This window comes from Sinocyclocheilus anshuiensis, unplaced genomic scaffold (assembly GCF_001515605.1).
Source record: "Sinocyclocheilus anshuiensis isolate Anshui unplaced genomic scaffold, SAMN03320099.WGS_v1.1 scaffold392, whole genome shotgun sequence".
NCBI classification, from domain to species: Eukaryota; Metazoa; Chordata; class Actinopteri; order Cypriniformes; family Cyprinidae; genus Sinocyclocheilus; species Sinocyclocheilus anshuiensis.
Window position 1 is genome coordinate 2757474 of NW_015557091.1, and position 16980 is coordinate 2774453.

A 16980-nucleotide genomic window follows, 5' to 3' on the forward strand; every position below is an offset into this window, starting at 1 on the left:
GTTTTCTATTTGATGTATTTTGAAATATTTATTCCAAAGCTGAATTGATGATCCCTCAGAAGTCATTCTAATATGCAACACACACACATAGGAGTATATATATATATATATATATATATATTTCCCCGTTCTCTACCCCTTATTTTTCTTTTCTTTCACCTGCAATTTCTATCTCTCATGGCCTTTTCACAATCCTAGTCCTGTCTTGCGTTGATTTGTGTTTTTTTATGTTTAAAGGTCACATGCTACCGTCTATCTCCTCAAATAACTTTAACTTCAATCTGCCGACAGTCCATTAAGGTGCTCAGAGCCTTCTGTCCTCTCTAACAAAAGATCCAAATCCATAAACATCAAGATATACTTGATAGACATTCTCACTCTGCAGTTTGAATATATATGCCCAAATCAGATTTGATTTTAGCATAACCTATTCCTTCAAGCTGCCTTTAGTCTAAATCTCTACCTTTCTTCTTCACTCCTTCTGCGTTGTGGTGAGACTGTCATTCACTGTAGTGCGTTGCAATGTACCATCCATCAAACACACTCCATTAATCCAGGACTGTGTGCCATCATGCTGGATATCAGCTCCACTGAACTGAGCAATAGGGAACAATACTGTCTTCATTATGATTTCTATTATTTGAAGGAAGCATCCCAGTTGGGTGGAAAAGAATGGAGGTTATCGAGAAGGACCCCTAAAGAGAAATAAAATGTTCTCTGGCGCCTTTTTCTCTCAGCAAATAGGATTCCATGCTTGATGCTTTCACTATTTTCCAGTGCCATTATTTGTTAGGGTATTTGAGTGTGTGGTTGTGTGCGTTTGTGTGGTCCGATGACTGACTCTGCAAGCGATATGACACTCCATTAAATCAGTCAGACCCCAACGACTGTTTAAATGGCATTTCAGTGTTCTAATGTGATTTTGTGCACTCTAGAACTCTCTGTCCCATTATGAGGCTATTATCAGCCATATATCATCACTTTATCCATTTACAAGCATTAAGCTAATTTAAGTTGCCCTTTAATGTCTCTAGTTCTCACATATAAATAAACAATCAAAAGAAACTCAGGCTATTTTTAGAGGACGTTTCCACTGTGAATATGAATGTTAAGCATTACTGCACTGCTTTTTCTCTACAGGAATAACATCCGTATGAGAAAAAAGTTGTAGTCTGGATAACTCTGTAGTCAGTTTCTGCTGCATGTAGTTAATACAGTTTAATTATGAAATAAATCTGCTTCAATACAGATGACATCTACATGTTTGGGTTGGTGTAATGATATTTTTATGGTCCATTTTGTCTTTTTTTTTTTTGGAGCTTGACTGCACCAATTCTGTATGGAAAAGAGTGGCCAATACATTTTGCAAAATAACTTGTTTTGTGTGTGGAAGAGATAAAGTCGGGTACAATGAGGACAGTAAGCAAATTAATTTGCAATGAGGATTGCAGACATTATTTATTTATTAATTTTTGTTGTTGTTCAAATAAATTTAAAAATACAAATTGTACACATAAAATATCAAATAAATTGAAAACACAGTTTAAGCTCTCATGAAAGAAGTATGACGTAGAATATACAGGAAATGTTAAAAAGCTACAAACTGAGAAGTTCTGGAATAAGTAAATAAATAAATAAATAAAAACTGTTTACGAGGGAATTTTTGACGTCATGTAAATGTTTTGATAAGCAAATTATGAAATTAACTAAAATACATTTAAAAAATCTAATATATGCACATGGATTGAACAGTACCTTAAAATCATTAAGACTCACTAGACAAAATATTTTGAGAATCAGAAGGTATTAAAAAAGAGCAGCAGCATTGCATTATCCAAAAGATGGCGCTGTTGTGTTTCCAAATTGCTAATAAAGCAATTGTCTACATGTACATGCATACATGCATGCTATGCAGATGTTTGATATGTATGTAATTGTGGACACTAAATATACATAATTGAAGACAGATCACACCACCAAAACGCTTCTTTACAATAAGATATTTCTCAAAATATAACATTGACTTGCCCAGACATGCATTAATTTGCACCCCTCTTTATTTTCACTTGTTTTAAGTCACAGCTGTTTTCACTTCTGTTAAAAGATAAACCGCAACTGTCCTCAAAATGTTCATATAAAATGCTCTTTTAAATAAGATCAGATATGTTTGGACATTGTAGAAAATCCTTCATTGCTCCTGCCTTTTGAAAAGCAGTAATTGATGATGTTTAAAGTAGGCCAGGATATGCAGATATTGCCAGCATTGTTCTGGTATCTTTCTCACTGCAGTCAGATTTTGAATAGTATATTTCGATGCTATTTTGGTCATAACAACCCACACACTGATAGCCATGCACTGACAGCTAACTGAATAAATCACACATTATTAGAAGGATAGGACTGAGCTTTTTCTTTCTCTGTCTCCTTAACAACGCAGTCCCTTGCAGCAGAAAACATAACAATACTGTATGATCGTGATATAATCAAGCTGGTTCACAGAGATGAAAATTGTGGGGTGTTTTTAGGGAAGAGCAGGCATGATTGCATCACATTTGGTCCCAGCACCTAACCTGAGGGCTTTATGCAACTCTATGCAAATTTAGGCACAAAATACATTTGGGTGTAAGATTGAAATGCTTGGATCACATTTAATGATCCTGAATGTAAGGAGAGAGTGATGCCAGTTTGTAATGAAATTGGATGCTGGAAGCTTTGCTTTGCTTATTCTGTGAAACTCAGATGAGATATTTGATCAGAGCCCAGAGTCCAGAGATTTTGTTAGATATTTGCCAGGGATTGTTCCTTTTTGCTTTCTTGAACATCAACATAGGCAATTATACTATATCTGAATATTATTGCATGCAGATATGCTTCCATATTATGAGACACTCATTGAAACTTCTTCAAACTATGTATTCAAAAAAACTATTTTGGAGAAATGCAAGTGTAATTAAGACTGCAGTAATTGCATTTCTGCAGTATATTTTTATATTTGTAATATTTGTAGGCCTAATATATATATTTATTTATTTATTATTATTATTATTATTATTATAATTACATATATATATATATATATATTTTTTTTTTACTTTAAAATACAAACTGTACACATAAATATTAAATTAATTAAAAATATGTTTTAAGTTATCATGAAAGAAGTACTACGTAGAATATTCAGGAAAATTAAAAAGCCCCAAACTAAGAATAATAAAGAATGAATGAATGAATGAATGAATGAATGAATGAATGAATTTGAAAACTGAAATGTAATTTTGATTGATTGATTGATTGATTGATTGATTGACTGAATGAATGAATGAATGCAGTACCAAAATAAAACTAGATAATATTTTTGTGCGATCTTGAATATTTTTTTTAATCTTTTAAACTGTATATGAGGGGTTTTTGTCTTTAATAAATAAATAAATAAATAAAGCTAATTTCTCATAGGCTATTAGTGTTTTGTTAATACTCGGCAGGTATTAGGTGCATACAAACGATACCTGGATACTATACAAAAACTAAACTAGCCTAGCCATTTTAATAATCATCAGGCATTGTTACTTTTAACGTCCATATATATATAATCTACTATCTAAATGGGTGCATACAAATATTGTTAATTGGCGCTTCTGTTAAACTGCAGAAATGTCATCAGTTATCCAGTGTTTTGTTGAAATTGCAAATCCTACCATAGCGAAGGCTTCATGAATATGAATGAAAACGTGCTGACGTTCCGTAGTAACCTTCCAATGACAAATATTTTATCTCGAATATTAAGCATTAAGTGCTGACGTCGCGTGGTTGACGTCCAATTCTTAACGACTGGATCATGAATATTAATTAACAAACCTTCTCCGTAGTTGGAGCAGTATCTGATCTAGATAGAAAAGCGACCCTTTCTAGACCCCGGTAGCGTCTGCTGTGATAGTGAGTCTCGTTTCCTCACCTTCGGAAAAACCAAACAGATCTGTTTGTGCGAAATCGCGGCTGAGGTTCGGAGGTTCTGTCTCTTCTTCCCGCGCGCGAGCAGGATTCTCAAGCCGTCAAGCTGGAGCCGTACAGAATGTCTATGTTTAAAGGGAAACGTCGAAATCACCGGTGTGAGTTTACAACCATCAGTGTAACTTTGAGAATTTGTTGTTTTGCATTCAGTGTATTTCGCATTATTTGCATAAGCATAGAAAGCATAGTAATAGTTAAAGAACGGTATATATGTTTGTATCTTTTCCATGTCCTTTCTGTCAGTCTCACCTGTTCAGTTCAGTTGCATGTTGGCAAATTGTCAGTGTTGTGCATGAGTAGTGATACACATGACTCCAGGCTCCTGTCATATCTATATCTGAAAGATAAGACATCCTCATAATGCTGAATCCATGATTGAAGTGGTCTGATGTGTGAATTTGCTTCCTATTGAAACCCTTGGCAACTCTATTATGTGTTATTGCAGTATGATGACTGTGTTTTGATATTTTTGGCCGTTCAGTTGCTGAAATGAGTGTGATCAGTGTCATGGTTCTCCTCTAATGTTACACTGAGCCAGAATCAATTGAGAAAATTAATATCCATCAGAGACAGATTTCTCTTAATGGTACTTTTCATTGTCCTGCTCCTCTTCCTCTTCCTCCTCCTCCTCCTCCTCCTCGTCATCCTCATCATGACCTATCGGTGCAGGTAATCCATTAGCAGCAACTAAACCTCTTGAGATGCATGTTGCACAATGATATTGTGCACATAAAATATGTGTTATGAGCAGGGCTATTGTAGTAAACTAAAACTAAAACCATTAAACATTTTTTATCTCAAATAAAATAAATGTTAACTGAAAAAAATAATAATAATAAAATATAAAAAACGTTTACTTTTGTTTTATTTCAGCTAGCTGCAGAGGCAGCATTTCTCATTTTAGTAATTTGATTTAGGCTACTAAAATAACTAAAATAGAAAAAAAAAAACTGTATTAGACATATTTGTTTTTACAAATATTTGCAAACAATCACAACAAAATTACTAAAACTTTAACCAAAATTAAAATGGAAAATATAAAAATAAAAATGAATTCAAAATATTAATAAAATCTATAATGCTATATGACGGATAACATAATAACACTGGTTATGAGGATAGTCTTCGTATATTGTGGTTAAGAAATTGCTGATTCCTCATTTTCATACTTTTTTAATTTATGATGTTTTACAGTAATTTTATGCATGAAGCTTTAATGAGCTCATGCTAATTTAAAAACTACATTCAGCATTTACACTCATAAAAAACCTGTCACACTTTGGGGCCATTTAAAAGAAACTATCAAAAATCATCAAAGAAATCTATCAAAGATCTTCTGTATTCATATACACTGAAAAAAATTGGTGGTAAAACAATTTTCAAAAATAAATCGCAAGTAGATTTCACAATTATTTACAAGGAAACAGCCAGAAACACATTAAATTAAATGTGAAATTTTGAAGTGAAAAGATATTTTCTTGAAGAAAAATATTTTCTTGTAAAACATACTCTTTTTAATTTTTTTTCTTTTTTTTTTACAGTGTAAATTTGAATCTACATGATCTTGTGATAATACTCAAATTCTTTTTATATTTTTATAGAGTAGTACTTTAATTTAAGCAAGACTGTTTAAATGTGTTAATGTGACCATATTTGACATCCGAAAACAGACTGACAACCGTATTCTGCTGCTGCTGCTGTGTGAACATAGCCAGGCATCATCTATGCAAACCTTATTTTAAACAAGCTATACATATCTGTATCTCGAGATCTTCAACACCCATAAGCCTCTTAAAACTAGCACATTCTAAAAGTAGAAATTTCTAAATTTATGAACAGCCCACACTGCTTTGCATCCCTCATGACATTCAGAAGGGGGAAATGCATATAAAGAAAATGATCTAAACAGAAGACTAGAGTTGTTGTTACTGCTCAGTTACTAATAATAGAGAGATTTTTTTGTGCTATTTTTATTAGAAAATCTTTATGATACCTCCCAGTTCAGAATAACAGTTCCTTCTGGGCCTGTTGTCTATGATAACCCTGTCAGTGCAAGTTTATAGATCTCAGAGCCACAGTGCACATCTGACGGATGGATTTGACCTGGTCATCCCACTGGACCGTGAGGAATGGGGCTGTGAGTGTGACAGTGATGAGTGTGGACTTGGTCCCAACCGCTGCTTAAATTTCACAAGAATTCCTTCTAGACGCATGTCCTCTGGCCTCAAACGAAGTTTATATACACAGAGCCAAAATTGCATGGCAAAGTAATGCTCCTATAGTTTGTTTAATCCCGACCAAACTGGATGTTCTTGTTAGTTAATTGGTTTTATTTCAGCTAAGCGCAGAGCTGCATCCTAAACTGAGTTATATTAGATCTGTCATCATCACTTAATCATGTAATTCATCGCGTCCTGCTCTGGTCTTGTAAATTCCCAAAGCCCAGCTGTTATACCTGTTTGTGCCATTAAATTTCAGATAGGTGTATGGCAGATGTCTTATAGTGATATATCAGATGGATTATTTCAGTAGTGACAGGAAAACAAAGACAGTTTCTTAGGAGACACAGAATGAGTGGAAAAGCTTTATGATTTACATCCATTAGAAAAAAAAGAAGTATCCTTGGGTTGTAAATGTAAAAAGAATGAGCTCTCCCAAGACAAAAACATGTGCTTTCTGTCACTGCATCTGCAATTCTTGCTCTTAATTTTGCGGAAATCCCAGCCAATCAGAATGTAGGCTATTTAGAGCAACAGGCACAACGCAAGGGTCCTTGATCTGTTTTGTAGTTCAAATCATAGACTGTATAAAAACATGGACGTAGTGTCCGTGACGTCACCCGTAGATTTCCGAAGAGCGCTTTTGAAGCTCAAAAGTGGGCGGAGGCAGCCGTCGCCATCTTGGCAGCGCGTCACCGCGCTAATCGAAACTGGGCAAAGAGGCGGGAGCAGGTTGCTGAAGCCACGCCCACCTAAGCTCGACGGTGGTGACAGCAGCGGCAATCCACCTGTCACTCAAGTGGCCACGCCCTTAATTATGCAGAACTTTAAGGCTTAATATAATTTAAACGGATGAGTTATAAAAAAATTCACCCCCCTCACAGTTGTCATGAAGGGCAAAATTAGCTATATAGACCAAAATCATTTTTTGAACCAGGCTGTAAACATGTTTTTTTCTGCTGTAAAGTTGGGCATTTTAGCATGGGGAGTCTATGGGATTGACTCCCTTTTGCAGCCAGCCTCTAGCGGCCAGTTGATGAATTACAGTTTAAGTCACTTCCTTGTTGGCTTCACGAGAGAGAGCGGGAGGTTGCCGCTTGGTTCAAATACATGTTTTTTTTTCTTTTCCCATTTTATGAACTAAATTGCACCATTATAACATGTTGTCTACTTCCACAAAATTCAATTACATTTACATTAAAAACTGGCAGCTGGGGTTTAGAGAAATTAACTATTAAAGACATTACAAGTACTGTATGTAAATTTTGTTTTTTTTAATATTATTAACATTAACTAATATGAATGTCAAGCTAACCGAACTACTTAAATCTGCTTTGTACAATATTGTACCATATGTGATTTAATATGCAGGTCAGTATTAATTTATTATTATTCATACTATTACAGTATTTATTAATATTTTAAATTAGCTTTTATATTTTTAGTTTTCATTTTACTTTACATTTTAGTAATTGTATGCTCTTTTGTAATATATTTAGGTTTAAAAAAATAATTATTTTATTATTTAAATTTTAGTTTTGGTAATTTTAGTACTTCAGTTAGCTAACAAAGCAACATTTCTAATTCCCGTTTAAGTTTTTTCATCTTATATTTATGTTTTATTTTATTTCACCTTTATTTCACTTACCAGAAAATCTTTTTAATAGTTTTAGTTAACAATAACAACACTGATGCAGGTACTTCTGTGGATATCTTTTTATTGTTTTTAATTGTGTAAGGTGACATTTTTACTGTAAAAGTACATGTGTTGCCTTATAGAGGATTATTTATATAATTATAAGAGATTTCCACCATCAATTATATGATAATTTTATTATTATTATTCATTTTGTTCATTTTATAGTAAAATAATTAGCATGTTTTTACGGTATAACATTTTTATATATTTTTTTCCCTTATGTGCCACATCATGTTAAAGCAGCATAACTACTCACCAGCTCACGATTATAACTTCAGAGTCTTTAAATCCTAGCTGGACTATGAATACTGTGGTTTCATTCTAAAATCTCTTGCTGATCTGTGGTTCAAAGCGTGGTAACAGGATTTTTTTTAGGATGAGTACTCTGCCATAACTAATTTAGTGCAAAGAAAAATTCTTCAGCCAGATTATCATCAAAAGGCATGATCGCTTCATACGGCTGGATTATCAGAGCCAACCCGCACTAGAGATGTTTATGTTTGCTTTAGCTGCTCACATCTCGCCGCATGCGTCTGATTACCGGCTGTAAGCCCGTTAACACCCCGATCCCTCAGGCGCCTGCAGTGCTTCATTATTTACTCATTTAAAAAAAAGCTTGTGCTTGATGTCTTGGCTTTTCATCGTACTATCATATTGTCTGCAACAGAGTTAGGGCTTCGTACGAGGATGTGATGAGGCCAGTCTGCCTACGGTCCCTGCAGTGCTGAGCTTTAACATTTCACTGACCAACTCATGTAGACGCAACTGTACAACTTCAAGAAGTAAAGTGCAGATGAGTGTTGCCAGATGTTCCACATTTAATTAGGTCAGTAAAGGAATTTGAAATTAATGCATGAGTAAGCCATGGAAAATCTCTCCATGGACTCTTTCGTGGTCGCTACATGTTCTGTTAAAAGAATAGTTCATGCAAAATTTAAATTATCATCATTTACTCACCTTCATGTTGTTCCAAACCCATGTGACTTGCTTTCATTCGTACAACATAAATCTTTTGTTCAATTTCCGAATAGCACCTTAAAAGTAGATGAGTTGAGAATGAGATACTGTGTTTTGCTGTTGATAACACTAAGAAAGATGGACATGTACATCACATTTCATGTCATATTATCAGATGCATCAACATAATTGTCAGTGTACCTGCTGAATATCAGGTTTTAAATAGACGCCACATGGATATATATATGGCTGGTAGAGAGTGTGTTTGTGTGTGGGCTATATTAAGGTGTGTGAGCGTGTACCTTACGCTTGTGACTTTCAGACATGACAGTGTGCTAATTGGAAGAAAATTAAGGGTTGTCTGTAAGCAGCAGTCTGCTTGCTCTTCTGTTTAGCAAGCAGTAAAACAGATGGCAACTGAGGATAAATCAGCACCCAGCTGAGTTGTATGTGTATATATATATACACTGAACAAAATTATAAATGCAACACTTTTGTTTTTACCCCATTTTTCATGAGCTGAACTCAAAGATCTAAGACTTTTTCTATGTACACAAAAGGCCTATTTCTCTCAAATATTGTTCACAAATCTGTCTAAATCTGTGTTAGTGAGCACTGAGGTGGATGGATTATCCATATAGTTATATAGTTTTGCAAATGTTCAATTAAATAACTGACAGTTGTCACTGGACATGCTGTGCTAGTTACTTCTATCATTTATTTATTTTTAATGCGTGTACACTACCGTGTTTGTGGTTTATTTGTAAGGTCAAACTGATAAGAGATCAGACAAGGTGCTGAGAGATGGAGGTTGTTCTTTATACAGAGAAAAAAAGGAGCATTATATACAGAAACAAAACAATAAATCAGAAGCAGCTTTTCCTTCTTGAGGGTTGTCGCCTCTCAGATTAAAATGATTGCACAGGAGACTGTCTCATCACATTATCTATGGACTTGTTCCACTAACATTTGACAACCAGATGCTTTTTGCCTTCATTTTGAACAGTATATCTTTTTTTTATCATTTTGAATAAGCTTATTTTTGCAAAATGCTTAAACTGTCCTTAAGCTTAAACTTAAACTTGTCCTTTCTTTAAAACAAATAACACTCAGTTTGAATACTTTATCGAATGTCATGCCATTTGTGTCATTTTGAAGTATCAGAATACTTTTTGGAACCACTGTAATGCTTCTTATGTTAAATAACAAAGGTTTGTGAATAAGGACTTGGTTTTGAATAGGGCTTGTTTCAGATGCCGCACATGTCTCCTTGTGAGTGCCCGTCTCAATGGAAAGCTTTCATGGTGCTACGATCCAAACAGTGAAAGAGATCCACTCCCCCCTCATCCAGCGCAGGGTTCAGAACCACGGAGAGCTCCTCTCTACTCGGCCTGTCTCCAGGCAACCATTAGAAATCCGGCGAACAGATGCAGATAAATGAAAATTTTCCCTCGTGGCCAGAGCTACATCCCCTCTGTGCCTACCATCAATCAGCGAAAAATGAAAAATAGACGTCACTCTCTTGCATCTCTCTACTTTATTGGACAGATGCCCTTGCACGGGTACCGCATACATCTGAAGCAAGCAAACAAATGCGTTATTAAATGGGAATCAGAACCTGATTTCTCATAAAGCATGCTGTTTGGAGAAGTGAAGTTGGCTAGGCCATGTCTGAGTCATTTTGTCAGCCGATGTGCTTGACTATTTACCCCAGATCAGCATAAATAACAGGAGATTCTTTCTGAAAAGGTTTAATGTTTTCTGCCAAATTTTATCCTCTTGTTTTGATCCAGTAACACCAGTCGCAAGAAGCTTTGTAAACATGACAAAACATCCTTGTTTATGTGCAGTGTATTTGTTAAGGAGTAGTTTAGCCAAAAATGAGTTTTTCTTTATTGGAACAGATTTGGAGAAATTTAGCTTTATATCACTTGCTCACCAATGTATCCTCTGCAATGAATTGGTGTGGTCAGAATGAGAGTCCAAACAGCTGATAAAAACATCACAATAATCCACAAGTAATCCACACCACTCCAGACCATCAATTAATGTCTTGTGAAGTGAAAATCTGTGTTTGTAAGAAACAAATCCCTTATTACATTTTTTTTTACTTGCTTCCAAGTTGAGTCCTCTATCCATAACATTGCTTTCTCCAGTGAAATGTCTCGTCTGAATCAGGAGAGCTATATGCACAAGCACCGTTTACAAGCGAAAACTGGCCAAAACATTTCCAAGCATATATGTTGGTGGATTTTGATGTGAGAGGACAAAGAGGAAGTGATATTATTGGATTATGGTCTAGTATTTTGGCCAGAGGCAATGGTTTAAAGTTTACACCCTTTGATGAATTTGTTTTATTACAAACACGCAGCTTTTCGCTTCACAAGATTTCAATTGATGGACTGGAGTGGTGTGGATTTGTTTGGACTCTCATTCTGACGGCACCCATTCACTGCAGAGGATCCATTGGTGGGCAAGTGATGCATAATTTTCACAGCTCAACTGTTACCACTATAAGCACAGTCTGTTCATATCTATCAGTGTGAGATTTCAGAGCTGCAGTATAAAATGTGACTGTAGCCATATCACATTTTTCTTAAAGCTGTTCTATGGCAGAGTTTCCCCTCTGAATTCCCTTGAATTGCAGCAATGAGTGTTTTTGTGATTAATGCTGCAGACAGGTGTGCTGGGTTGTGTGGGTCAGATAGTTGAGATAAGTCTCACAGATGTTCTGTACTTTGTGCTATCGCTCAAGGATGATGGTTTGATAAAAAAAAATGTAATTGAATATATATATATATATATATAGATGTACCAAGGTCAAGTGCTTCAGCATTCCTTATCTTCCTATTCATCCCTTCCATTTCTTTTGCTGCAGCAGTGAAATTAATTTGTTTTAGTACAGGTTTTCATCTATAGTTCTTTGAAAGATATACACAGTGCACAAAATGGATAAACAGTGCACAAAATGTACTGAAATTAAACCACAAAATGTATTTGAATAGGTAAGCCACACTTAAAACAATAGTTCACCAAAAATGAAAATGTACTGAAATGTACTCACCCTCAAGCCATCCAAGATGTAGATGAGCTTGTTTCTTCATCAGAACAGATTTGTAGAAATTTAGCATTATATCACTTGCTCACCAATGGATCCTCTGCAGTGAATGGGTGCCGTCAGAATGAGAGTCCAAACAGCTGATAAAAACATCACAATAATCCTCAAGTAATCTTGTGAAGTGAAAAGCTGCTTGTTTGTAAGAAACAATCATTAAGACATTTTTAAATTCAAACCATTGTTTTTGGTTTTCTTCAATCCATAATGTTGCTTTATTCAGTCCTTTTTGGGTGAACTATTCCTTTAAAAATCTATGAATGTCATTGCATTAGTTACAAAACTAGTGCCATTTGTTTTACAAGATAGAAGAAAGCCCATGCTATTCAAGCAAAATATTTAGAATTATTTAAAACAGTATAACACAAATTCACTACACAGTTGCACCACATTACCTAACCTAGCACTGCACCATTAAAGGTTTGCTACTATCAGCAATTTGCATGCAATGAATTTTCAGAATGTTTAGTTCTAAAAAATTCTGTTTGCCTGCTATATGTGAATTGTGTTTGTAATGGACTGCATTTCTCATAGATGTCTTATTCTGTTGTTATTCAAGAAGTAGATTGCACAAAATCAGTTTTAGAGAACAGATATTTGGGAAACCAAAGTTCTGCTGTATTTTTAGAATACTGGATGTTTTTTTTGTGTGTGTGTGTTTTACAATCCCAGGGCTCCAAATTATTTGCTGAACATCAAACAGGCACCACATTGTTCTACCCACTACGCTCAAGTTGTTAAAGGCTGATTCAGAGAGAAGTTGCATGGATTAATTTGCCCGGCCGTGGTTTGAAAACCAAAACCGACGACCTCAGTATGCAATGAGAACTCATTACTGCAGGTGTTTGATTCTGAATTCTTCTGTTTTTCTGCAGATATTAACATGGCCGGAGAGCCGAAGCCTTACAGGCCTAAAGCAGGATCCAAACGACCCCTGACTGCTGTCTATAGGTGAGTGTTTCCTATTAAATGCTGCTTTATAGATAGAACAACATGGCACTGTCCTTAAATATGTGTGTACAATACATAGCCTACAAATGTTTGCTCATTCTGCACTGTGCATTTTACTTCAGATAAAATACTGCATGTGTAAATGAAATCCTTTCGCTCTTCTTACTTTTGTTAGAGCTAAGGTAGAATGGATTAAAGTCTGGTTGGTGTGGCTGAGTGAAGCCGTCAGCACATTTGTCATATTATCAGGTTTAGATTACAGAACAGTCCTGCGATTATCAGCACATTCGTTCAGTTGCTGAAGTTGTAGTTGTGTCTCGCAGGTTCGGTTAGATGGTTGAACTCTTATAGGAAGCGAAAAGCTCTCCAGACACATCAGTGAAAGCTAACCAAGCAGAAAATGAGTGAAAAATCAATGTTTGAAAGGGTATGAGGCATTTACTCCTTAATTGACAAGCTTTTGTAGGGATTCAGAACTTTTTGTAACAAACAATAAATACTAACTAATGCTAAATAAATAGTGACTGGACCGTGAAACAATTACTGGATTAGCGCTGTTTGTTTTTGTCCATAAATGTAACGGAAATGGCTTTTTCCCCCTTATATTTGCACTTAGCAAATAATAATAAAATCATTTAATTACTTGTGAGCCTGAAATGGTGTCTAACCGAGGACTTGAGCTTTTTGTTTTTTGTTTTTTTTTTTGGTTCTTTTTTGTGTTATATGATTGTATTTTACTTTAGCTAATTCTGGGTTTTTAATTCTTTATTTCTTGGTCTCATTATATTTTTGAGTCTTGATTTGCATTTCAAATCAACTAATTCAAACCAATCCATTACGTTGTCTGAGGTAGGCTTAATTAGGAGAGTAGAACCGGAGCAAACCAACAAAGAAGAGCTTTGAATGTTAATTAGTTTGGAATGAAATGGTCAAAGAAATGAGGAGATGCCCATAATGGAATATGAGTTAGATGACCCGAAACAGGTTTCTATAGTTGACAGGATATTCATAATATGCACGACATATATTAAAATACACAACTGCATTAAGTTTGACCTTATCCCTAATTGTTGTCCTGATGTTGTTGTACACAATTAATTATTAGTGCATGTTATCCTCTAAAAAGTAAAATAGAAAAACATAAATAAACTATCATATATTTATAAATTACCATTAACTTAGAGTAATAAACAAATTAAACCTTAGAGTATTGAACCTATAATTATAATATATGTAATAAATTTTATCAAATAAAAACAAATTATATATTAAATACATTTTCATATTTTATATTTAATTATACATATTTACTGATTTATTTTATTTTTTTAATATGGCAACACGTATATTCGTTATATTTTATTTTATGAACTGAAATAATATTTTTTGTTTATTTTGATTTGTGAGTAATGTAACAGAGTGTGATGGAAACTTAGAGTAATAAACAAATGAAACCTTAGAGTATTGAACCTATAATTATAATATATGTAATAAATTTTATCAAATAAAAAAAAAATATATATTAAATACATTTTCATATTTTATATTTAATTATAAATATTTACTGATTTATTTTATTTTTTTAATATGGCAACACGTATATTCGTTATATTTTATTTTATGAACTGAAATAATATTTTTTGTTTATTTTGATTTGTGAGTAATGTAACAGAGTGTGATGGAAGAGAGCTAAATGGTTATGTGTGTAAGCTAAGATGATGAAGACTAGGGGCAGGTTTAGGCCTCAGGTGTAAGGTATGATTTGACAGAAATGAATGTACATGTGTATAATGGCTGTGTATGATCGGACAGAGATGGATGTATATGTGTATTATTAAATGTATGGTTTGACAGATATTGATGTATATGTGGATAAATGTGTATGTGTGGGGAATGTTGAGAAGATAGTATGGGGAGAAGGGGAAAACTTAGGCCTAAGTTGGTTCATGAATTTATTCATCGTATGTACAATATTCATAGATTTTATTCATGCAATAACCACCAGGGAGAGGCTATTCAAAATCTGCAAGTCTTCAAAGTCCCATGATATGTCAGGTATAGAGCTGTCTTGCGATTGTGATTGGTGCAAGTGATTTTAGATGCCTGGAAATTTGGTGGATAAAACGCCTAAGAATAGATAACATGTGCACTGTGCAGTGATTCTCATGAGAGACTCAGCTTGTTGTTATTTTAATGATTTACAATAAATAACACTGGAGAGCATGCCATCTTCTGTTTGACCTGACAGGATGCTCAGCCAGCCTATAGCACAAAAAAATTGCCATAAAAAGCAAATATGTAAGATTCAACACTATTTCTGGCTAATCAAATACGCTTTTCATATGATCTCCTTTCTGACTTTCTGAAGCACAAGATGCTCTTCGTAACAGTTTCAAATCATACTACAGAACTTGATTATTAGATTTTATTCATGTTGGTTCCAGTGCTGCTGTTTTTAAAGCAAAAGACAGACAGAGTGCTTCATATTCATTTTCAGTTCAACTTATGGCTCAAATTGTCAAGCTGAAAATATAAGCTCTAAAAGAATTCTAAATAGCGTTTTCATTCATTTTCTATTGCACTCCACTGTACATGAAATAAAAATGACTGAAGACGCATCCCTGTTGCTTACCTTGTCAGTTGACATTATAAGTCTTCTGAAGAGATGTTTGGTGCTGCTGGTGCTCTAAAGGGATCACTCAAATTTTACTGGTTGAAATCTAAGTAGGGGTCACACACAAACTGGACAGTGTCTGTCTCACTGTCAGGACCTAAAACAAGCCCAAGTCTAACTCTGGGAGGTTTCTCACTAGTGTTGGGCGATATGCTCAATTTTCATATCGTCCTATCGTCAGCCTGGCACTTTAAAAACATTCCCGTTAAACTCAGTGAATCTACACTATATGATGAATAAATCTCTTATACTTACATCGCACGTAGATCTGCACTTTGTTGTTTATAATGAGAGAATTTGTGAGTCAGCATTCAGTCAGCGCGCGCTGAAAACAGAACTCCGCTGTTCCAGTGATGACTCATCTGAACGCCTCTGATTGGCCATTGCATTCGTAAGCTCAGCATATTCGTGTGTGATTGGTTAAAACGCGCAATACTGTAAAAACGTGGAAAAATAAATCAATAATGCAACCAATAAGCCCTAATATTAATTAGTTCGTCGATACACGATACTATGCTGTTCCAGTGATGACTCATCTGAACGCCTCTGATTGCCCATTGCATTCATAAGCTCAGCACATTCGTGTGTGATTGGTTAAAACGCGCAATACTGTAAAAACGTGGAAAAATAAATCAATAATGCAACCAATAAGCCCTAATATTAATTAGTTCGTCGATACACGATACTATCGTCTAACGGCACAACCCTATTTCTCACTGTAATTAATAAACGAAGCCGTTTGCTTGATTGCTGCTGTAACTGACGAGAAACTGTGTTTATGGGAGCTCTGCATGCTGTCTGCAGGCTGAAGATATTATTGATTTGTCTGTCAGCAGGATGTTGAAATAACGCATTGATGGATGGGATTGTTGTCAGATTATTTGAGTCGCACATGTTTGATTAGTTTCTATACACATTTAAATCTCAGGTAAAAATTGATCAGTGTTCAAAGTGTAAAATCTTCCTGTCAGATCAATTGAGCTGTAAATATAAGTCTAAATCAAAGGGCTAATTTGTCCTCCATCACATCCTGACATAGCAAATTGCACTTTACACTGTGCCTTTGTTTTGTCTTTTTCAGTGGTTATGAATTTGATTATGATTACTACAGGGATGATTTCTACAATAGGTATGTATGCATTTATTTACCATTAATCTGATTGCACACATTTTGAAAGACTTGAGTCCTTCAGCAGTTGTTTGTGCATTATCTTTCCTGGTTTCAAATAGCATGTATTATTTTAAGCTTTTTTTTTTTTAAGCAAATATCATTGTATATACTGTGTATATATATATATACAGTGGGTACGGAAAGTATTCAGACCCCCTTCAATTTTTCACTCTTTGTTATATTGCA

The 16980-nt window shown here is 34.7% G+C and overlaps 1 protein-coding gene across 3 annotated transcripts in view; it reads left to right on the forward strand.

The window, feature by feature from the left end:
* The window catches only part of LOC107677287 (RNA-binding Raly-like protein), a 139462-nt gene that overhangs the window by 107929 nt on the left and 14553 nt on the right, over positions 1-16980 (forward strand). For 2 of the 3 annotated variants that reach the window (XM_016472139.1, XM_016472138.1), the window contains exons 3-4: positions 12874-12949; positions 16705-16752. In XM_016472139.1, coding sequence (XP_016327625.1) covers positions 12874-12949; positions 16705-16752 — 124 coding nt within the window. The remainder of the gene's footprint in view (positions 1-12873; positions 12950-16704; positions 16753-16980) is intronic. The other variant, XM_016472140.1, reaches the window with a different exon arrangement.